The following is a 25,363-nucleotide window of genomic DNA, read 5'->3' as shown; positions in this document are numbered from 1 at the left end:
GGGGAGCTGCGCTCAAGACGAAACGTAACCGGAGGAAGCTGAATAGCGTGTTTCGTCTAATGGCCATTCGAGTCGCGAGTGCGTACCGAACTATTTCGTCGGAGGCAGTTTGCGTTATCGCAGGGATGATTCCAATCTGCATAACCCTAGCAGAGGATATCGAGTGCTACCAACGGAGAGATACCAGAAATGTGAGGAAGGCGGTGAGACTGGACTCTATGGTGAAGTGGCAGCAGGAGTGGGACAATGCGGATAATGGAAGGTGGACCCATCGGCTCATCCCCAATGTGTCGACGTGGGTGAACAGGGAGCATGGTGAGGTGAACTTTTACCTCACACAGTTCCTGTCCGGACACGGTTGTTTCCGCCAATATTTGCACCGGTGTGGCCATGCGTCATCGCCATTCTGCCCGGCGTGTATCGACGTAGAGGAGACTCCAGAGCACGTGATATTCGACTGCCCGAGGTTTGCGGAGGCACGTAGGAGAATGCCTGCCATAAGGGCGGACAACATCGCAGAGCGAATGTGTCGCGATGAAGGTACGTGGCATGCGGTAACCAGAGTCGTGACACAAATAATGTCAGAGCTGCAGCGTCGATGGAGAAGGGACCAGCAAGTAAGCGTCGGTTTGGAGCAAAATCCAGCACAGTGAGCAGTGTTGGGTCTCGAGTCGTCGGGGCGCCAGCGAACCGGAAGTCTTCTGCCAACCGGAATCGTCGGACCGACCTCGGCACTCGAACCGTCAACCTGCTAAAGAAAGAAGAAAGAAGAAGGAAGTGCTTCGGGTATGTAGGGCACCGCCAGTGCGGACGTTATCCACCACCGGAACTGTCGGACCACCTCTGCAACCCGAAGACGAAGTCGGCGCAATGCGCGAAAGCGTCCCCTGCGATAGCCGCCGGTAGTCGGGGCACCATCAGTGCGGAAGTTTCCTTCACCGGAACTGGTGGACCACCCTCGACGCCGGGGGAAGTCAGGAGGATTCGAGTGAGGAACGTAGCAGTGGATCTCAGCAAGCCAGTCGGCGAACTAGCCTAAGCTAGGGGCCGGAATTTTAGAAGAAGTGCATGAGCACAGCCCCCCCCGAAGTAGTCGCAGCATCCAGTGGTCCCGGGGGGATCGAGGCAAGGAGGATAAGGGACCCGGTTTATCCGGGAGGCACATTTTTAGCAGGTCGGGAGGAGCCCATCCCTGTTCGCCTTCGAGCATAGTGTGGATGCTCGAGGTGTCTGTCGCGCAGATTTTTGATGGCCTTTAACCCTTGCAAAAAAAAAAAAAAAAAAAAAACACACACACACACACACACACACACACACACACACACACACACACACACACACACACACACACACACACACACACACACACACATACATACATGTGCTCAGTTCGTCGAGCTGAGTTGATTGGTATATACGACTTGGGTCTCCGAGCCTCGGATAAAAAGTCGGTTTTTCAAGCGATCTTTATACCCTTCTTAGGGTGTAAGAAGGGTAAAAACAAACCTCACGGATTTAGGGACTAAGAGTTTCAGTATTTTATTCCACGAATTTCGAAAAGTTTACACGAACGCAAGCACCGGCTTAGGCGCTGCTGGAGTTGATTGGGCCCAATTTGGGTTCCTCGAACTTGAAGGTAGGGAAGGCGGTCATGTCAACACCGCTGGCGCCTCCGTACTGTTTGGCCAGCTTCTCCAGCTCTTGCTTGAGCTCACGTTCGATCTCGGGTGTGGCATCGACCAGCTTTCCGCCGCTGAAAATAGAGGAAATGATAATGGCATTAGTGAAACATTGTTTCATTGGTAAGCTATATTTTTTGAATATTATTATAATCTTAATGTAAATTACAGTTACATTTGTACTTGTTGTCAACTCAAGAAAGACAGCCCTCGGTTGATTCATTTTCATTTAGTGTAGTCGTTCTAGATAAAAGATATTTTAGTTACTAGATAAAGATTGTCGCTGTCGTCGCTGTCCGGAACATCTTTTGCTGGCGAGGATAGGGGAGCTAAATGTCAAAGAAGGAAAATCCATACGATTTGACAGCTTGGTACCCAACATGTTCCGGACAGCAGAACAAAGGGAACCGAAGCGACAATCTTTATCTAGTAACTAAAATATCTTTTGCCTTCTCGTATACTAAGTATACGGTAAAGGCTATATGATCGCTCCAAAACAAACTTTTTATAGAAGGCCCGGAGACCCATAGTGTTATATACCAATCGACTCAGTTCGACGAATTGAGGTGATGTCTGTGTGTCTGTGTGTGTATGTGTGTATGTGTGTATGTGTGTGTGTGTGTGTGTGCGCAAACTACTGAAAAAAATGTCACTCATTTTTCGGGCACTTACCCTCAACCGATTTGCTCGCAACAAGTTGCATTCGACGCAGAATCCTGTCCCATTGTTTCCTATTTGAAATTGGCCAGATCGGACTATGGGATCGAAAGTTATGGCCAAAAAACAAATTCATACGAAAAAATCGCGTAAAAAATGTCACTCATTTTTCGGGCACTTATCCTCAACCGATTTGCTTGCAACAAGTTGCATTCGACGCAGAATCCTATCCCATTGTTTTCTATTTGAAATTGGCCAGATCGGACTATGGGATCAGAAGTTATGGCCAAAATACAAATACATACGAAAAAGTCGCGTAGAAAATGTCACTCATTTTTCGGGCACCTTTCCTCAACCGATTTGCTCGCAACAAGTTGCATTCGACGCAGGATCCTGTACCATTGTTTCCTATTTGAAATTGGCCAGATCGGACTTTGGGATCAGATGTTATCGTCAAAATACAAATTCATACGAAAAAATCGCGTAAAACATGTCACTCATTTTTCGGGCACTTATCCTCAACCGATTTGCTCGCAACAAGTTGCATTCGACGCAGAATCCTGTCCCATTGTTTCCTATTTGAAATTGGCCAGATCGGACTATGGGATCAAAAGTTATGGCCAAAATACAAATTCATACGAAAAAATTGCGTAAAAAATGTCACTCATTTTTCGGGCACTTATCCTCAACCGATTTGCTTGCAACAAGTTGCATTCGACGCAAAATCCTGTCCCATTGTTTCCTATTTGAAATTGGCCAGATCGGACTATGGAATCAGAAGTTATGGCCAAAATACAAATTCATACGAAAAAATCGCGTAAAAAATGTCACTCATTTTTCGGGCACTTACCCTCAACCGATTTGCTCGCAACAAGTTGCATTCGACGCAGAATCCTGTCCCATTGTTTCCTATTTGAAATTGGCCAGATCGGACTATGGGATCAAAAGTTATGGCCAAAATACAAATTCATACGAAAAAATCGCGTAAAAATGTCACTCATTTTTCGGGCACTTATCCTCAACCGATTTGCTTGCAACAAGTTGCATTCGACGCAAAATCCTGTCCCATTGTTTCCTATTTGAAATTGGCCAGATCGGACTATGGAATCAGAAGTTATGGCCAAAATACAAATTCATACGAAAAAATCGCGTAAAAAATGTCACTCATTTTTCGGGCACTTACCCTCAACCGATTTGCACGCAACAAGTTGCATTCGACGCAGAATCCTGTCCCATTGTTTCCTATTTGAATTTGGCCAGATCGGACTATGGAATCAGAAGTTATGGCCAAAAAACAAATTCATACGAAAAATCGCGTAAAAATGTCACTCATTTTCGGGCACTTACCCTCAACCGATTTGCTCGCAACATGTTGCATTCGACGCAGAATCCTGTCCCATTGGTTCCTATTTGAAATTGGCCAGATCGTACTATGGGATCAGAAGTTATGGCCAAAATACAAATTCATACGAAAAATCGCGTAAAAATGTCACTCATTTTTCGGGCACTTACCTCAACTGATTTGCACGCAACAAGTTGCATTCGACGCAGAATCCTGTCCCATTGTTTCCTTTTTGAAATTGGCCAGATCGAACTATGGGATCGAAAGTTATGACCAAAATACAAAATCATACGAAAAAATCGCCTAAAAAATGTCACTCATTTTTCGGGCACTTATCCACAACCGATTTGCTCGCAACAAGTTGCATTCGACGAAGAATCCTGTCCCATTGTTTCCTATTTGAATTTGGCCAGATCGGACTATGGGATCGAAAGTTATGGCCAAAATACAAATTCATACGAAAAAATCGCGTAAAAAATGTCACTCATTTTTCGGGCACATATCCTTAACCGATTTGCTCACAACAAGTTGCATTCGACGCAGAATGTCTCATATTTTCTTATTGAAAATTGGCCAGATCGGACTATGGGCTTAGATGTTATGGTCAAATTACTATTTATTGCGAAAAAGAGTTCGAAAAAGTCTAGCTCACTTTTTTAGCACTTAGACTTCATCTATTGACGCTCGCAACAGATTGCATTCGACGCAGAATCTTGTCCCATTATTTTCTATTGAAAATTGGCTAGATCGGACTATGGGATTGGAAATTATGGCTGGAACACCATTTTTGCCTTTTTCTACGAAAAGGCTGTATGTTCGCTCCAAAACCAAACTTTTACAGAAGGCCTGGAGACTCATAGTGTTATATACGTATAAGCTCGATGAACTGCGATGATGTCTCTGTGTGTGTGTGCGCGCCCCAAAAGTGCGAAAAGTTAAGCTCACTTTTTTGGAACTTATCCTCAACCGATTTAATTCCAACTATAGATAGTAGAATAGATAGATGAGCGAAAGCATGGCTGAGTCGATTTTTCTGCCCGTGCACACGCACATATGACGTCACAGCCCTTAACGTTTCCATTGAAATCGTGACGTCATGCTCGTTTGGAGACACGTTTGACAGTTCGTTTGGAGACAGAGGATTTATCTTCACTCATCTATATATTCCACTATCTATAATTCCAACAAGTTTCATTCGACGCGGAATCCTGTCGTATTGTTTTCTATTGAAAATTTGGACCATGGGCACAGAAATTATGGCCAAAATATACTATGTGTTATAAAACAGCGAGTAAAAAAGTCTAGCTGACTTTTAATGGACTTACCCTCAACCGATTTACTCACAACAAATTGCATTAGATGCGGAATCCTGTTCTATTTAGAAAGTTGGCCAGATTGGACTATTACCTTTGAAATTATGGCCAAAATACTTTTTGCCTTTCTTGTGCAACAAAGTTGTACCGAAAGGCTATAATTTCTTTCCGAAAACGAACTATCGGATGCTTCCACACTGATACACTTCCCTTCCTCTTCATACGGGAGTTTGGTAGAAAGACGGTCATGAGATTTATATCATAACAAATATTGCCCTCCGCTCGCTTGATGGGAATGACATTTTCGTTTTCTTTTTTGTAGTCGGCGCTTCAGTTCAATTTACATCCAAAAAGTGATATCCTTAAAATATATGACTGGGTAAAATAAAACAGGGTATGTACGTCAAAAAGATTGGAAAAGGAAACAAAAATGTCGAAATTCTTATTAGCATATTGTAGATCAAGCTGAAAACCGAACCAAGGTTTCGCGACAATCGCATTTTCTCGCATTTCCGGATGTTGCAACTGCATCGCGAGTAGTGCGCAACTGTGCCATAGTCGGGCACCACTCGCGATGCAGTCGCGACATCCGGGAATGGGACAAAATATGATTTTCGGTTTTCAACTGGATCTACAATATCTTTGCCATAAATAATCTGATTTTCATAGAACGGACAAAGAAATTTGTCTTTTTTACTCCTAGCTACTAGCTCATCTATTTTCAAGCACACACATTTTACGAAGGTCGAGAAAGGCACCATCACCGCTAGGTGGATTAATCTGGGTTTTTCTAGATTCTGTTTCCTTTGATTCGTGCTCTCTCAAACTTTCCTTTAGAAAATTTGGAACTGCTTTGTTTCTTTCGTTAGTTCATAAATTGCAGCCTCTGGATTCTTGAAGACTGACTAGAAGGAATCGATTGCTGCTGGGTATTACTCTGGGGAGTTCGTTAACGCTGTTGTTGAACTGGTTGCATTTCCTCCAGTAAATCCAATCGAACTTGGTATCGACCTTTAGCAATTGATCCAATCCAATGGCTACCGGAGCGTACGCATTTTCCTAACATATTTTCCATAATAGTAAATGGCGCCCAGATACGAACGTAGAGTCAAAACATCGTGTGGGGGTGGCATGTTGCTAATAGCTGCCACCTTATCTGGTTCAGGTCTAATGCCTTCTGCATCGAGTATTTGACCCAAGTATTTCACTTGACGCATTCCAAAACTGCATTTTTGGATTCGCACTGTGAAACCGAATTCCTGTAGGCGAGTGAGCACTTTTTGCAGATTTTGTTGATGCTCCTCATTCGTTTGTCCACCAACCAAGACGTCATCCAAATAATCAACGCAAGCATAATTTTTCATAACGACGTATGTAACAATTATGAGGATTTGAGAAATCCTTTGCAGAAAGTTAGCAAAACTTTTTCTAAAACTGTTTTAAAATTATATCTCATTTTTCATGTTTTGATGGTCGTTAACTCGGTTCTCATTGCGCGCGCGCTCAAGAAAATCTAGGCGAATTTTCCGATTTTTCGCGATCGCGGCGGTCGTAACCTCTCTGTGCTAGTTCATAAAGTACCGCAGAAGTGATCCACAGTGAAGGTTTAACTAAATTCGGTGCAAAAACATTCGAAAACGCGAGTTTATTCTGTGCTCCACGTGCCTCGAGAAACAAAACAACAAGTTGTCCGGCCGCCCGGGTGACGTTATTTCGTTCACTCTCTTGGCAGTGTGGGTTGCGGTGTGCCAGAAGGAAACTTTCTAAAAAAAAAGTGGTGCTAAGTTTTCGAAAATACGAAAAAACGTCAAGTAGTCAACGGACGCATAAGGTGTACTACAGTGTGTCCCGCAAGTGTCTGAGCACAGTGTGGAACAAAATTTTTTGGACACCAACGGAAATACCGACGTAAAGACATACGTGCATTAGGTGCGAATACTCTTGTGAACGATATCCGTCCCGTTCTGCCAGCATGGCGCTGGCGAACGGCCAACACATCCGCCCGGGTGACCCAGGGGATCCCGGTGGTAGCAGCAACTGGATCAACGGAGATTTCACTGGACCACGCCTACCGGCGTTTATGGACCCCGATGGTACCGCAGGCCCCCTGCAGTACCTCAGGATGGAGGCAACCAATCAAGGAGAATCGTGGCATGAGCTACGTCCTGAAAATACGCAGCAAGGCACAGTACGAAAAGTTATGCACGATGCAGAAGTTGCACGATGGTACAGCCATCCATGTTTCCGCACACCCCATCTAAATAAAAGGCAATGCGTTGTGACAAACTTCGATTCCGTCGGCTTAAAGGACGTTTATCTCCAGAAGCAGCTGGCGCCTCAAGGCATCATGGAGGTTCGGCGCATCCAACGTCGCATGCCTGGCGGTAATTTCGAAAACACGGCTACGATTATCCTTACGATCGCTGGAACAGTCATTCCCCCACATATCGACTTTGGCTACACAAGATGCAGAACCCGCAACTATTATCCGTCCCCGATGCTGTGCTTCCGATGCTGGGAGTACGGTCACACCGGCAAGAGATGCACACATCCATCCAGAGTGTGCGGAAAATGCAGTCAAGTGCACGAAGAGGATCGTGAATTGGTCCCAGAACAAACCCCATCTACCGACCAGGCCTCTTCCCCCGCAACTGTCGCACAGGTACAACGTTCCGAACGATCGCCCGTAAGATCAAGCCGTAAGTGCCCGGTATACGAAAAGGAGGTTGCTATCCAACATCTCCGTGTGGATCTCGGTATCTCGTACTCACAAGCCCGCCGGGAACACGAAATTCGAATCGGAGCCACCAATCGAAGCCCAAACGCGTACGCCAATGTAGTCGCCAACAGCAAGGACACTGACATTGGAGAACTGAAAGCCATGGTCGCATAGCTTCTTGCCGATTCCGAGACCATGGACAAAAGGATTGTGGATATGGAGCAGACACTTCACCACAAAAGCGTCGGCGACCGAATGGACAAAGTAAAGGAGCATGGAACAATCGAGGAGTTGGTCAGGCAGATTGCTGAACTTTCCACCACAGTGAAGAAACTGCAGACTGACCTCGAAAAACGGGATGAACTGATTGTGAGGAAGGATGAGACGATCAGGAGGCTGATGAATCAGGCTGATTCCATAGCTCTCGCTGCTACTATGTCTGATGACAGAAATCGCGCTCTCATCTCACAGTTCACCATTCCCGAAACGTCGCAGTCTAGAAACGCGCCTACAACCGTAGAGAGCATAGAAAAATGGTTAGTGTCCGAACGAACGAAGCCACTGCACCAGCGAAAAGAAAGAAGAAAAGGAAAAAGTCTCAAAAGAAGAAGGCTTCAAAATGCGAAATTTGTTCTGACGAAGACACTACGTCAACTTCGTCTTATCAATCGAAACGGACACGACCGACTACCAAATCCACCACCAGCCACGACTCCACCGGCTCCCCCAACGCTAAGCGAAAGGCGAAAGCTAATAGCTCCGCGGAGTCGATGGATCTCACCGTTTAGATTCGAACCAATCGCTGCTCAGTCGCCCTAAAAATCTAAGTGATTCAAGCAAGTGAACCCATTTTACTCTTCTCTTCACCCCTCCAGAGAATTTCACCACGCCAATGGTACAGGAAATGACTGAGCAAGCTACCTCTACACCCAGATGTCCAACCCCCATGTCAAACCCTGACGAAGAAAGTGCCGTAGGTAGCCGAGGCGCCGGCCGACCAGACGTCTTTGCCCAACTGGAACGGCCGGGTCGACTTCGACGCCTGCCGGACGAAGATGGCAAACAGCCGAAGATCCCAACAAACCCCCCCAGTAGCCTTGGCCCCTCAGTGCGGAAGTCATTGCCTCACCGGAACTGGGGAACACCCCTTGGCGCTGGGGGCAAGTTGGAAGCGGGACGCATAGAGGGTTTCACTCCCTATCCCCCGATGAGCTTCAAGAAACAGGATTTGCAAGATCGGCCCAGCACTGGGTGAAGCTCGGGACGCTCATTCCCCCGAAGGACGCCGCTAGGATCAAGCATGGGTTTTCGCAAGACCAACCATCGAATCGCCGCACGCCCAACACCGTAGCACCATTCTTTGTTACTTCTGACATCAATAACGGCAAGCTAACTACCCATAATAGCTCCGTACGGGCATCGTCTTCTGCAGGTGACACGCTGTTACCTGTCACGAGGGAAGCTCCGCCTTGCTCGGATCCCGACATGAATCTCTCTACCCCGAGCTCCGAAGGGACTACCCACAACATTCCCAGACCGCACCTGAGGAGGAATCCATACCGAAACTGTCGCAATCTTTTGACACCGGCGCCCTCAGCGCCTCCCTTTGCCCCTCTTTCACACGAAGAGGCAACGGATGCGAACGTCTACGATGTCCTACACAAAACTCGCTACGGACCAACAGCAGTGATCAAGCCTGGCAACTCCAAGACTTGTACTAGAGATCCAGTAACCCCAGTACCCCTGGCAGCTGTACCCTTCAAACCCAGTAGCGCACCTGTCGGGGGGCTACAGGGGCCTACACTCAACATTTTTCCCGCAGCTCCTTCACCTCTGCCAGTAGTGGGTCCTCCACCAGGGCCTGCGCTCGGTGGAGCTCTGTCGGGGTCTGCCAACGGTGCGACGTCTCGCGCCCAATCAACTTTCGCAATCCAGTGGAACATGAACGGCTTCTTCCACAATATCGCGGATCTGGAAATTCTGGTACAGAAATATCAGCCAGCGGTACTCGCTCTTCAAGAGACGCATAGGGCCACACCATCCGCCATGAATAACACCATGGGTCGCAAGTTCCGATGGCACACCATCACCGGAGCGAACATTTTCCAGTCCGCTGCCATTGGAATTGCCGCGGAATTTCCAGCTCAGCCAATCAGCATTAAATCGGACATTCCGGTCATCGCCGTCCGAATATCATGGCCATTTCCGCTCTCGGTAGTAGGATGGTACTTACCCAATGGAAAGACAACTTCCGAAACCGTATTGAAACAGTGCTGGATCAAATCCCCCAGCCAATGCTAGTCCTTGGTGACGTAAACGGACACCACAAAGCTTGGGGCAGCCGACGCTCCAACGCTAGAGGTACCACCATCACCAGCATTGCCAGCGGGAGGAACCTGACGATCATGAACGACGGTTCATCCACTTTCTCTCGTGGCCAAACAGACACTGCTATTGACGTATCGCTTTGCACAGCCTCTGTGACAAGCCGCTTTCTGTGGTGCGTGGAAGACGATCCCATGGGAAGCGATCACCTCCCTATTCGATTAGAACTGGCCAATACCATTACTCCAAAAACTACCAGGCGCCCCCGATGGCGCTTTGCCGAAGCCAACTGGCCGGAATTCCAGCTAGTACTCGAGGAGGAACTTGACCGCTAGCCATCCATCTCGATCGAGGACCTCTCCATAAGGATACAAAATGCTGCGTCGGATACAATCCCGAAGACATCTCCCAATGCGGGTCGTCGAGCCCTGTACTGGTGGAGTGAAAAAACCAGGCAAGTGGTAAAAGCTCGTAGGAAGGCGCTGAGAGCCAACAAAAGGGCCAAAAGGAAAATGCCAGAAGATCACCCGGATAGGACACAAATTCTAGAATCCTACCGAGCAGCTCGCAACGTATGCCGCAAAACCATCCAGGAGGCTAAGGCCAGTGGCTGGACGGAATTTCTGGACGAGCTGAATCCCAACCTCTCGTCTTCAGAGCTCTGGAGGAGAATAAACTGCATCCAGGGCAAAAGGCGCATGAATGGTATGGCCCTAAAAATAAACGGCGTTACCTGTAGGGACCAAGCCATTATTGCCGACGCGCTAGCTGACCATTTTCAAGATCTCTCATCCTTCAGGCGCTATCCCGCTCGTTTCTTGAGCCGGCACCCTGCACCAGAACAGGCAATCAAGAATTTCGTAGTGCCTCACGACCCGACGAAGGTTTTCAACCGTCCCTTCTCCATGGAGGAGCTGGAATTCGCCCTACAGAACGCGAAAGGGAAATCAACAGGACCAGATGAGCTGGGTTACCCAATGCTTAAAAGGCTCCCCCCAGCGGGAAAGCAGCACTCCTGCAAGGGATGAACAAAGAGTGGCTGCAGGCAACACTTCCTGAAGGCTGGAAACACAGTTACGTGATCCCCATCCCTAAAGGCACCGGTTCCGCCAACGAAGTCGGCAACTACCGTCCAATCGCTTTGACCAGTTGTGTGGCAAAGGTGATGGAGAGGATGGTGAACCGCAGACTAATGGACCACCTTGTACAACACAAACGACTGGACTTCAGACAGCATGCTTTCCGGCCTGGCCTTGGCACTGGGACGTACCTGGCTTCCCTTGGCCAGATCTTGGACGACTGCTTGAAGGATGGCGAGCATGTTGAGCTTGCATCCCTTGATCTGGCGAAAGCCTACAATCGGGCGTGGACTACGGGGATCCTGGAGAAACTCAAGAAATGGGGCATTACTGGAAATATGCTGGCTTTTCTGCGGAATTTCCTAGATGGACGAACGAACCAGGTACTGGTGGGAAACCACAAGTCCAAAGTGGTGCAGGAAGAAACCGGAGTCCCGCAAGGATCGGTAATTGCAGTTACGTTGTTCCTCGTGGCGATGAGCGGCGTCTTCTTGGTGCTTCCAAAAGGGGTGTTTATTCTAGTATATGCTGATGATATTCTCCTGATCGTCACCGGTAAGCACCCCAGGAGCATTAGGAGGAAACTACAAGCAGCAGTGACAGCAGTCGCTAGTTGGGCCCAAGATGTAGGTTTCGACATTGCAGCAGGTAAGTGTGCCAGGCTTCACATCTGTGACTTGAGGCATACACCACCGCGTGAGCCCATCAAAATCGCAGGTAACCCGATCCCTACTAAGAAGACCTTAAAAGTTCTCGGAGTGACACTCGACCGGTACCTAACATTTCGACCTCACTTCGAGAGGATTAGGGAGGCATGTAGGACTCGGATTAATTTACTACGGGCAATCACTAATAAACGAACCAGGAGTGACCGAGACATACGGAGGCGTGTGTTGGACGCTATTATCAATAGTCGCCTAATGTATGGATTGGAGATCACGAGCAGGGCCTTCGACGAAATGGTGCAAAAACTCTCCCCAACCTATAACGTAGCCATCCGGACCATCTCTGGGCTTCTCCCATCAACTCCAGCCCTTGCAGCCTGCGCAAAAACCGGAGTATTACCATTCCGATCCAAACTAGCAGCGACAATCGGATGCAGAGCAGTTGGATTCCTGGAACGTACATGGGGAAATGGGCAAGCTTGCTTCCTGCAAACCCAAGCAAACCTTGCCCTAAACGCGGTGGCCAAATCTAAGCTTCCCCCGGTGGCTGAGGTTCACCGAGTAGGACCGGGAAGCTGGAAGGCCAAAATCCCAACCATCGACTGGGCAATCAAGGCGCAGCTGCGGAAGGGTACCAACCCAACTCGAGCCAAAGCAGTCTTCAGTGAAAGGATCCGAAACAAATACCAAGACGCGGAGATTCGGTACTCTGACGGATCTAAGGCTAATGGTTCGGTGGGGATCGGTGCCTTCGGTTCAGATCTGCAGATACACCTGAGACTTCCCGACCAGTGTACGGTCTACTCAGCCGAAGCAGCGGCCTTATCCAAGGCAGCATCTGATACAAATGCGGCATCCACTTTGATTGTTTCAGATTCAGCGAGCGCCCTGTTGGCTCTGGAAACACCCAGAACAAAACACCCGTGGATCCAAGCCACACAGGAGCTCGTGCAAGCTGCTGACAGCAACATCACCTTTCTATGGGTACCCGGCCACGCCGGAATCCGCGGAAACGAGGAGGCGGATAAGCTGGCCAACTTGGGAAGAAGCAGCGCCTACCTCACGCGAGAGGTTCCTGGGCCCGATGCCAGAAATGAAATAAGGAGGACAGTAAAAGATTCATGGGAAACAGAGTGGTGGGGAAACCGCTCCTTGTTCCTGCGGAAAATTAAGGGAGAGACCAGAGCATGGGAGGATCGAGCGGACTGGAGAGAACAACGCGCATTGTCCCGGCTTCGGACGGGCCACTCCAGGCTGAGCAATGACTTCTCCGGCCAGGGTCCGTTCCACCGGATGTGTGACACCTGTCAAGTAAGGAACAGCAGCGAGCATGTACTGTGTGAGTGCCCCCTCTATGAGGCCCCTAGGTCGCGGTACCCGATTGGTAGTATAAGGGATGCACTATCCAACGACCCGGCATACGAGACAGCAACTATCCGCTTCTTGAAAGATGCAGACATCTACAAGGACATCTAACAAGAAACCCGGATCACACACACGACCCACGCTAACGAAAAATGGACATCGATATACACTGGAAACAACGAAATTACTACAATTGTACACCGAACAAAGCAAACTAACTAGGACAATGGCACGGAAAAAGATAAACACCTAACATGGAACCACCACGGATTAAAAGATATTGACAAGGCACGAAACCACGGACTAGCTGAAAATGACAGTGACTGACAGCGAAGGTTGAGCCCTTCTGGCCCTTCCTTTTTTTTTTCCTCTCTTTTTCCAGAGGTGAACCAGTCAAGAGCTGAAAGCCTCTTTAACAAAGAAGAAAAAAAAAATATATATATCTTTTTTCAATAGTTTTTTCCGCTGGCATGCATCATTACATGACACGTAATAAGCGTGCTTCACATCATAGCTCAGTTCATTCAAATTCACTGTGAAAAACGATAAAATTATACATACACCGGTATGCTGCACAGACGTCGGTGTACATTGGTCGGTTTTCCATAGTGCACGATTGGCGCAACTGCAGTTTTGTTTTGTTTTGCTTTTTTTGTTACATAGGTCGCTCTTAGTTTCCATACGTTAAAGCGACGTATGTAACAGTGAGACTTCAAAAATAGAAATTTTTACATACGTCGATTCGTAAAAAGATTGAATTAAAGAATTTTAAGATATAAAATCAGTAAAACCGATGCGTATTATATAAAGCCGCGTGTGATTGTCATGTTGTATTAAAAACCTCGTTTTGTTTACTTTTGTTACATACGTCCTTATGAAAAATTATGCTTGAACGGTAAAACGAGACCAGACCAGACCAGACCTTTGTGGGTGGAAATGGTGAGAAGTTGGTGGCTTTCTTCATCGACTGGAACTTGTAGGTAGGCATCAGATAGACCGATGTGGCTACCTACAATTGCCCATTTTCGAGAAAATATCTTCGGGCCTGTTGAGAAATCAGCGCATATTCGAACCGTCCCGTTAGGCTTTCTGACGACAACAATCGGGGCAGACCAATCGGAAAATTCAACCTGCTTCACGATTCTCAACTTTTCCAACCGACCTCCACAGCACTTTCCATACTACTATCAGCACTACCGGACGTTTGGGCCGAAATACCGGTTTGGGGTCGCTTTTTAGCATCAGATGGACAGGAGTTCTGTTGCAAAACTCCAATAGTGTTGTGAAAATGTTAGGGAACAAGGCACGAAGAGCTGCTACTTGCGTAGTTTGCTCGATGGTCACTTGGTTGCAGAATGAAGCAATTGACTGATTCCACAATCCAAACATGTCCATCCAATAAATCCCCACAATATCCAGATCCATATTCGGAGCGGCGACGTAACAATTAGGTACCTGACTTGGTGACGTTGTGTAGGGTAATGCCAGAGACGATGGTATTATATAGAGACACGCGGAGACAATAAAATCAATTCTGGCTTCACGGCCAGCAGACAAAAAAATCTGTGCGATCCACCCTACTGTCATCGCCTATCTCTCCAATGGGAAAAAATGGTGGCTAACATCTCTGGGGTTAGCGCGCGGTGGGCCCCACTGACAATTCAAAATTAGTAAACAAAAACATCATTTCAGGACTAATTTTCTGTGATGGAGTAATTGTTGTTAAGCGATTTGAATGAATTCATTACTATTATCGTTATGTACCATACGTATTCAGTGCCGTGAAAAGTGTGTTCGATTTACAATTTAATTGTAATAAGACCGTCATTCAACACAACACGGTTAGTACGGTGCAAAACAAATTTGAATATTTGGTAACAATATTGTATCAGAAAATAACGCCCACAGCAAAATAATAACGAGAATTTTATGCTGGAGCCCGAAGCATAGCTGTGTGTCATCCGGCTGGTGCGATCGGCAACATAAAAATTTGTGAGAACTTGAAGTGACTCTCAGTGTGAGCAGTTATTTCGTTTGCTCCAACTACATATTTTCTTTTCTTTAGCACCATTTCTTTATATTCAACAATAAATATGATTAAATACCATATATACATTTGCTATGAGAACTCTGAAAACATCTTAATTTACTGAACTTTTCAAACTTTTTTATAATTTCTATAATGTTGATTACAATACCTATCTTGCATTTAGTACCGATTGGTAATGTTTGTTTACTTTGCTCGTTTGGTACCGCGTTTGACAGTTCGTTTGGTACTTTCGGCTTCACTGTTTGCGGGTCTCTATCTATAAACAACGTCTCTGGGTAATGCTACAGTATAGCTCCGAAATTAAATCTTGTGGTTCCCCTGACATGATCCATGACTATTGGTGTGAAATGATGGATACATCCGATCCTGTGTCCAGTTGCAGACGGAGAGGGACATTGTTAAGCTTGACATCGATGAACTTCCGACCACCGCTGATTTTGTGCACTGTCATTGTTTTTGTTGACTGATCACGCTGCTTCTTCTTGTTTTTCTATGGCGTCCACAAATTTGACACGCTGGATAAAAACTTTAATAAGAAACAGGAGCAATATCCTTCTATGTGCCCTTGCTTTCCGCAATCAAGACACTTGTGATCACGAAACCGACACTCCGGGGCGGGAATCGAACCCACACTCCATAGCACATGCGTCTAGACGATCGACCTCGCAAACCTCCCGGCCACTCAGCCCACTTTTGGTGCTAAAACTGCAATTTTTCCTTTCCATAGAAGCGGTCAGAGCCATCAATGGTACAATGGTTCATATCCATACCACCGATGCCCATACTTCAGACGGTGACTGGTTTTGGTGCTAAAACTGAAATGTCCCCATCCACAGATTCCCCGGTGGCACCCCAGCGACTCCAGGATTCATCTATTCAAAACGAGATTCAAATGAATTTGTGGCGCCTTTGAAAACTATCGATCGGAACCGATTATAAGAAAATGGCCATATGTCACTCGATTCTGGTCCGATTCCAAATCCCAATATATGGTTCGAATCGACAAGAGCCTCTTTTTATTTGTGGTTAGAATATTATTAAAATTTAAACCACAACTTATCCTAATATCCACCTTTAAATTTACGGTTTTGAACCTACCTCCGAAATACCCGGAATATCTCCGGAATCTGATGGACATAGTCATTTCCATGGAAACTGCATTAATTTTCTAGCTCAGGCATCCTTGAATTGTCAAAATCACTGTCGCAAAAATTATGCCAAATTCGGACCTCTCAATCAGATGAGCGCCACCTATAATCAACATTGCGAAACTATTGACTTTACAATGTCTCGGCCAGAATTTGGGCTCCAAAAAGAGTATCCATTAAGCAAATCGTCTCCCAGATGGGCACTGACGCTTTTGAGGTACGATTTCCATATCGAGTACGTATCCACTTAAGATTTCGGCTACGCTGACGTAGAGTCCTATAAGAAGAGTAACGTCATGTGCCACGTTTGAAGGTCTTCTGCTCGCGCATTTGTATAGAACTGACAGACGATTCTGTTCCAATTCTGACACTTGACGAAACTTTTATTATAGTCACTGTATGCTGACGTACTTTCCAGATTGATCAGCAACCACTAGAAGCCCGAAGAACCATATAGATGTTTGGTTTTACAGTACTCGAATCTACTATGAAATGTATCTGTATCTGCCAAGATCATGGACAGAATCAGTCATATTGAAAGGTTCCTTGTGAACGTGCCCATAACGTTTTCAATTCTATATCGGAAACTAAAATCACCAAATTATCATTAGGTGGAAAGATTTGTAAATCTATGTAGATGTTGTTCTGAAACAAAACCCTTTGAGAATGCCACTTTTTCAAATTGCATCACTTGAAAGCATACTGTGTAGTAATTGCAGATTGTTTTTGAAGTACTTTAATTGCGTAAACATGATCTTTTACCACATAATTTTCTTTTAGCCCCACTATCCACAAACTCACCTGCTCTTGCTCTTGTACTCGCGCAGTTTGTTGACGAAGAGCTGCTGAATCGGATCGGTTGCCTTGGACAGGACGACCGCGCTGACGCCATAGTTGCGGCGAGCCTGGGCTCCCAACATACGGGCGGCCTGCTGGATCTGGTTCGTCAGCATCTACGGGAGACAGATATTCCGGTCCGGTTATTACACTTTGCTTCCAGTACATATAACCTCCAAGTTATGTAACGATTGAGTTCGGCACTCGGATCTTGTATTTTAACTTGTCCCAACAGTTGGACTTCCGTTTGCCGAACGCCGCTAAATTTTTGGTTTTATAAAGTAATTATAAACCTGCTTACCTTGATAAAATCCGGTGGAAAATTAGAACTCCGTAACAACTTTCGACTGAAAAACTGCAACTCGCGAGAACAACAGATGAGCGACAGAAAAGTCAGTGACAAACGGATGAACTCACAGCAGGGATGCCAGATACAATTTTAAGAAGTCTGTATTAATCTCAGCAAAATGTCTGTATTTGTCTGTATGGAGTTCATAAGGTACAGGAATTAGAAAATTATTTAAAAATCATGCACTTTTGATAACGTAGAATATCGAAGTTTCAAGAATCAAAATGTCGGTGTAGGACTTAGTCGCGTCAAGTATGATATACTAAAGTCAAGTAATACTAAAGACACACTTGTGGTACAAGGACCGTGGTATACCACGGTTATGTACCCTAGTACATATTGTACCATGGTTTTCCACGTAGTACCAGCATGGTACAAGATGACACACCTGTGGTACAACATGTACCATGGTACGAATACCACCAGTGTGTTATTAGTATAAGGTTGCTGTTGAGGTCGAAATACGTATTTTTGGAAACTACAGTAGCCGTTCGATAACTGCAATGCATTCTAGACGTCAAACGGTTGTCAATCGACGTCAGATGCAATAAAAGTGCATCTAAATGTGCAGCGCAATGCAGCTGTCATTGAGTTTGACATCAGTTTGAAGTTTAGCGGTCCGATAACTGCAAAACTGTTGCAACTATCGAATTGCAGTTAAAAAGCATTGCCGTTAAATGACTTGCAGTTATCGAACGTCTACTGTACTTTAAAGTTACAATCAAGTGGTGGAATTAAACGGGATAATACTTTCTTGTCTTATGCTAAGTGACGATATTCCACTACAAAACTCTGAATAATGTTCTTATCAATATGTATGTTGTTCATTAGCATAAATTGATAATATATACGCAACTTTCTAACTGAAAATCCGTTGGGAAGTTCAAAAGAGTTCAGTTCGGAGGAGAGGCACAGAAGGAATAAATCCGTTTAGAAACCCGAAGAACGAAACGGACATCTTTTGGGTTTACAAACAGAGTAAACCTTTGGTCTTTCGAACTTTTTTGGGCTTCCGAACAGAATGTTTCTTGCGCTTTTGAACAAAATCGTTTCGGCTTTCGAACGTAATCTTTTAAGACTTTGGAATCCCCTTTTACAGAAACAGAAAAGATGCATTCAGAACAAGATTCAGAAGCCCAAATGGCTCCGCTCGGAATTCCAAAATGATACCATTTGGAAACCTTATAGAATTTCGTACGAAATCCCCATAACGATTTTGTTTGAAAGCCCAAAATAGTTTAATTGGAAAGCCCAACAGGATTCTGTTTCCAGCCCAAAGTTTTTTAAAACTGAATGTCTGTAAAAGTCTGTAACTTTAATCAAAAGTCTGTATAATGTCTGTAATCTGTATGATGTCTGTATGCAGGACCAAATGTCTGTATAAATGCAGACATGTCTGTATGTCTGGCATCCCTGACTCACAGAGTGAACTGTCATTCACAGTGTCAAAAAGCGTCAAAAGTTGTGTGAGTTCATTCTAATGACAGGGATGGATTTAGAGAAGTGATTCCCCGAGTAAAAGCTCGCATTGAATAGGAATCAAACATCAATTTTTCCAGTAATCGTTTTTCGATTATACATTTTGTGATTGGATTATTTGTGCTATCGTAGTAAATTATACATCAATTGTACCATGAATAATTTTGACGATTGCCTCTACAATTTTTGGATTTATTAATGAGCATTAAATTCTATTGTTTTTATATCATACCAATTAAAGTGTTATTCCAACAGACGTACAATAAATTTTATTGCCAGTAAAGTGTCAGCAATAGAATTACAATAAATTCAATTGTAATGGTTAAAATTTGTTCAAGAAAAAATCGTTTTTACCCTTCTTACACCCTAAGAAGGGTATAAAGATCGCTTGAAAAACCGACTTTTTATCCGAGGCTCGGAGACCCAAGTCGTATATACCAATCAACTCAGCTCGACGAACTGAGCACATGTATGTATGTATGTGTGTGCGTGTGTGCGTGTGTGCGTATGTGTGTGCGTTACAAAAATCTCACATCAAGATCTCAGCCGTCCGTGGACCGATTTGCACGATTTTAACACTAAACGAAAGCTATGACTTTGTCATTGTACGAGTATATTTTTTTTTGAATCGGACATTTGGTTCCAGAGATATGTGAGAAATACGAACATGAAGTGCATTTTCAGAAAACTAACAAAATAATGTCACATGAATATCTCAGCCGTCTGTAAACCAATTTGCATGATTTTATCTTTAAACGAAAGCTATGACTTTGCCATTGAACCCATTGTATTTTGTTTTTGCAATTAGACATTGGGTTCCGGAGATATCTCTGAAATACGAACAGCATAAGACGTATCAACTTCACACATTGGTAAAATATGTCCCATCAAGATCTCAGTCGTCCTTGGACCGATTTGTGCGATTTTATCTTTAAACGAAAGCTATGTTTTTGTCATTGGACTCATTAATTTTTTTCTGCAATCGGAAATTCGGTTTCAGAGATATTATTAACAGAGATATTATTAACAGAGATATTATTATAATTAAATTTAATAATTTAATTTTATATTATATATTGATTTTTCTTGCTCTGAAAAATCTGGCTGACCTGCTGTGGCTCTTCGTTTATGTTGAACCGTATCGGAGCACACTAATTTGGTACTTTTTCTAATTGATTGCATGTTCCCTTTCTGCTGCTGCGAAGTATCAAATAAGATGACATTATACATAGCCGTTCGATAACTGCAAAATATTTACTTTTCAGTTAACGAATGCCGTTCGATAACTGCATCTAAATGTGCAGCGCAATGCAGCTGTCATTAAGTCAGACATCAGTTTGGAGTTTAGCGGTCCGATAACTGCAAAACTGTTTCAACTACAGAATTGCAGTTAAATGACTTGCAGTTATCGAACGTCTACTGTACTCAAGACGGCGAAGACGCATCGTCAATAGACGAATCCAAGTGAAAATAAGAAGAAGACACACGACGGTGTTAACTTTGACAGATCCTAAAGTACAGCATAGAAAGATCATTTTAAAATGCTTATAATAAATTCTACACGTAAAAAAATAACCTTATATGTTATGGCAAAAAACCATTCGAAAATACTTATACTCTTCATTAAGCCACCTAATGAATGATCCCATATCAAAAACCTAATAACATTCATAAGTTAATGAAAAGTATAAGTTTCGGAATGTATGTGACTAATGCGATGTATAAGTTTTTTCTTATACCTATTATTAAGCGCCTGCTTTGGCAAAAAAGTATTAGAAATATTAATAATAAATAACATTAAATTTTTTTACGTGTAGACAAAATGTAATTAAAATCTGATTGAAGTATGATACGGAAAAAGTTCCGAACTGTATGATAGATACATTTTTGGAAAATATTCAAAAATTGGGATAAGCTTCCGAATATGTAATTCAGAACTTTTTCCGTACCCTACATTAATCAGATTTTCCTGGGTGAGGGGAAGGGAAAAAAGCCTTTTCGCCAGTGAGTTTTCCTCCAGCTAGTGTCAAAAAGTACAGTGACCGATTGATTTTTACATACCGACAAGCCGCCATTACCGAGCGTGGAAAGCTGGATACCGGCCTCTTCCGACTATTGAGATTCTCACGTCTGAATGTGTGAGTGCCGATAAAAGGAAAACAAACACTCCTAGATGGTGCAACTCAGCAAAGCTTGGGTTAAAATGAGTATATTTCCATATATTTTTTGACTCTTTTGCCATCATTGTGATGACTTATAAATTTCGAGGTTATGAGCAGAAGGAAAACAAACATTTGTTTACACATGCCAAATCGCACATTAGTGTGCGTGCGCCAAACGTCACTCATCTCAATATTTGCGACGTATTAGCCTGTGCACGCGTGGATGACATTTCTATTATTTACCTGCACTGTAAACTCGACAATACCCATTAAAGAGTTGAAAAGACCCATTTTTTGACGATGTATTGAGCTGTCAAAAAATGGGTACTTTGAAATTTATGATGATGTCTACTTTTACCCCATTTTGAAGTTTAAAGTTTCTACCAATTTGGAAGTTTGGAACTTGGCATTGGCCGAATTACTCGCAATTACTCGAATTACTTCGACTGAGAATCCTGTCCTATTGTTTGCTATTGAAAATTGGTCAGATTGTATGGGATCAGAAGTTATGGCCAAAATACTAAATCCCCTTGAAAGGTAGCTCCCATGCCCTTTAAAAGGGGCTAAAGGCACCATGCCCCTTGAAAGGGGAGACACCCCAACCCCTCGAACTACCAATTTGGAAGTTTGGAACTTGGCATTGGCCGAATCACTCGCAATTACTCGAATTACTTCGACTGAGAATCCATGCCCCTTGAGAGGGGGGGCACCCGAGCCCTTGAAAGGGGGGGGGGCTACCAAGCCCCTTGAAAGGGTGGCACCCAAGCCCCTTGAGAGGGGGCACCCAAGCCCCTTGAAAGCGGGTGCACCCAAGCCCCTTGAGGGGGGGCACCCGAGCTTTTGAAAGTGGGGGGGTGAAAGGGGGCACCATGCCCCTTGAAAGGGGGCACCATGCCCCTTGAAAGGGGGCACCATGCCCCTTGAAAGGGGGCACCATGCCCCTTGAAAGGGGGCACCATGCCCCTTGAAAGGGCACCATGCCCTTGAAAGGGGAGGGGCACCATGCCCCTTGAAAGGGGAGGGGCACCATGCCCCTTGAAAGGGGGCACCATGCCCCTATGAAAGGGGCACCATGCCCCTATGAAAGGGGGCACCATGCCCCTGAAAGGGGCACCATGCCCCTGAAAGGGGCACCATGCCCCTTGAAAGGGGGCACCATGCCCTGAAAGGGGCACCATGCCCTGAAAGGGGCACCATGCCCCTTGAAAGGGGCACCATGCCCCTTGAAAGGGGGCACCATGCCCCTGAAAGGGGCACCATGCCCCTGAAAGGGGGCACCATGCCCCTGAAAGGGGCACCATGCCCCTTGAAAGGGGCACCATGCCCCTTGAAAGGGGCACCATGCCCTGAAAGGGCACCATGCCCTTGAAAGGGGCACCATGCCCCTTGAAAGGGGGCACCAATGCCCCTTGAAAGGGGGCACCAATGCCCCTTGACAGGGGGCACCAATGCCCCTTGAAAGGGTGCACCATGCCCCTTGAAAGGGGGCACCATGCCCCTTGAAAGGGGGCACCATGCTCCTTGAAAGGGGGCACCATGCCCCTTGAAAGGGGGCACCATGCCCCTTGAAAGGGGGCACCATGCTCCTTGAAAGGGGGGCACCATGCTCCTTGAAAGGGGGCACCATGCCCTGAAAGGGGGCACCATGCCCTGAAAGGGGCACCATGCCCCTGAAAGGGGCACCATGCCCCTTGAAAGGGGGCACCATGCCCCTGAAAGGGGCACCATGCCCTGAAAGGGGCACCATGCCCCTTGAAAGGGGCACCATGCCCTTGAAAGGGGCACCATGCCCCTTGAAAGGGGGCACCATGCCCCTTGAAAGGGGCACCATGCCCCTGAAAGGGGCACCATGCCCTTGAAAGGGGGGAGCATGTTGTTAACATATCGTGAATAGAAGGCGGGCTCTTCTCCCTATCTATCGGGTCAATCTGGGAAACGAGGGCTAAATTATAATATTGTATGTACGAACTTTCTTCTGGAAGGAGATTCTCTATTCATCCCGGGGATTTGCATAAGTGTCTTCGCTTATGGAACCACCCCACCCATTTTTGGCCCTTCATACATGAGTCTGATGAAATACAAACAATAGCATAATCATGATCAAATCGTTGGTCAGATATGGCCAGTGCTATCGGCAGGTGCCTTGCTACAATAGATGGTAGTATCATCATCATCATCATCATCATCATAAATAGGGATTTTGTGTGTTTTGAAAAACAAAAAAATTGTTTAAAATAACAGCAAAAGGCCGGATTTTGTATATATTGTATGTATGTCGTATGTATTTACATTTTAATAATATATTTACAGGTCATGTAAAAATGGAAAATGATTTTTTACTATTTTGGTAGAAAAATCTATATGTAACGAGATAATACTATAGTAACGCAGCGAATGGTAAAAAATATGTGTGTCATCCGGCTGCTGTACGCATACAACATGGTACGTGTATAACTGTACAGAAATCATATGTTTGTCGATAGTATAGTAATGGCTCGCGAAGTTTTCACAGCTTAGTCAAAAACCTACTTGTATTATCATGGCAGCGGAGTTGTGTCTTAGCTCATTTGACAGGAGCGATCGCCCGCAAAAGCGAATGACCGTAAAAAAGTGTGAGACAATCAAAGAGCGCCAGTGACAAGTCGATTCGTCGGTTACATCCCCACACTGGGGACAAAGACGCCTCGCAGCTTAGTGTTCATTAAGCACTTCCACAGTTATTAACTGCAAGGTTTCTAAGCCAAGTTACCATTTTTGCATTCGTATATCATGAGGCTAATACGATGATACTTTCATGCCCAGTGAAGTCGAGACAATTTTCAATCCGAGAATTGTCTAGACTGGCACCGGGAATCGAACCCAGCCACCCTCAGCATGGTCCTGCTTTAGAAATTTTCATTCTACACCCTGTATCCGAATCTTCCCCTTAGACGTAGTTTACGTCAAAACAATCAAACCAACACTAATTAATGTAATTATCAACCGCACTTCACAAGTGGATGCGAACTAAATTTTCACTTTCTGGTTTATTTACTCACCCGCACAAAGTAGAGCAAAATGCCGGAGACCGGCCGATCGTTTTGCTTTTCACACAAAGCAGAACTAAATTTCGATGACCGGTTGATCGTTCTGCCTACGGGAGAAACACGACTGGACAAGAAACAAACTTTCACTTTCTGATGAATTTACTCACCCGCACAAAGCAGAACTAAATTTCGACGACCGGCCAATCGCTCTGCTTACTGGTCCATGTTGTTAGATGCTGTCCATCCCAAGTAACCAAAAGTTTCTTTAAGAGTACGTTTTTCGCTTAAGCAGCTCAGTGAAGCTGATTAAGCGAAAAACGTACTCTTAAAGGAACTTTTGGTTACTTGGGATGTTGTTTGATGCAACAATCGAAATAGTTGTTTCAATCGTATACACGGAGAAAAAAAATTGGTAAACGCAACCAAATTGTGAGTAATTTCAACCAACATTTTAGGTTGATTTATGCACAAACAAATTTTTGTTTCAAATAACCATTAATAATGGTTGAAACAAACTAAGTTGTTGAGTAAACAGTGCTCATCAGTTTCAGGCAAATTCAACTAAAATTTGGTTGAAACAACCATAATGATGGTTGTTTTATTTTGACAGTAGTTCAAACGACCCAAAATAATGGTAATTTCAAACAATATGTTTAGTTTGATATAACCAAATTTTAGACTGAAACAATACAGCAATTTAGTTTGAATTGACCAATTTGATGGTTATTATTACGTGCAAAATAATCGGCTCCCCCGCCCCTCTCTTCTCCCTCTACCTTATCCCGCAATTGCCGCGTTTTTTCGTTTTTGTTTTGGTATAAAGTACTAAAAGGTTCAACAGAATATGATTTATATTTATCTTCAGCATTCATATATACATAGAATATAGCAGCATGTGCTATAGTTCTCCGATTCCGCAAATTTTCAGAAAATCTTTTCGGACAGCATCCAGTCCCCGGCATCCAATCGTTCAGATTTTAATATTTACATCACACAAATTAATTGATACATAGCCATGCATAAATCCTATAGAAATCAAATCGATTTAACTATATAGATCAACGGAGTCTGGAATAAGCGAAGGAATAATGGAGCTGCCTAAAAAGATGTTCTTCCCATTTATGCTCTCTATAGAAGCTTCCATATTGGCGATCATCTTTTGCAGATT

At 44.8% G+C, this 25,363-nt stretch overlaps 1 protein-coding gene across 1 annotated transcript; it reads right to left on the bottom strand.

The window, feature by feature from the left end:
- Nucleotides 1–1,514: 1,514 nt before the first annotated feature.
- Nucleotides 1,515–17,598, bottom strand: LOC134220169 (ATP synthase-coupling factor 6, mitochondrial). The gene is made up of 3 exons (XM_062699159.1): nucleotides 17,481–17,598; nucleotides 17,144–17,295; nucleotides 1,515–1,753 (listed from the first exon to the last, which is right to left on the bottom strand). Exons 2-3 carry the CDS (start codon nucleotides 17,293–17,295, stop codon nucleotides 1,585–1,587), a joined length of 321 nt encoding a protein of 106 aa, XP_062555143.1. The 5' UTR covers nucleotides 17,481–17,598; the 3' UTR covers nucleotides 1,515–1,584.
- Between the last annotated feature and the right edge of the window lie 7,765 nt (nucleotides 17,599–25,363).

This window comes from Armigeres subalbatus, chromosome 1 (genome assembly GCF_024139115.2).
Source record: "Armigeres subalbatus isolate Guangzhou_Male chromosome 1, GZ_Asu_2, whole genome shotgun sequence".
In the NCBI taxonomy this organism is placed as follows: Eukaryota; Metazoa; Arthropoda; class Insecta; order Diptera; family Culicidae; genus Armigeres; species Armigeres subalbatus.
Note: the sequence above shows the minus strand (reverse complement) of the source record. Positions and strands in the feature narration are given on the sequence as shown.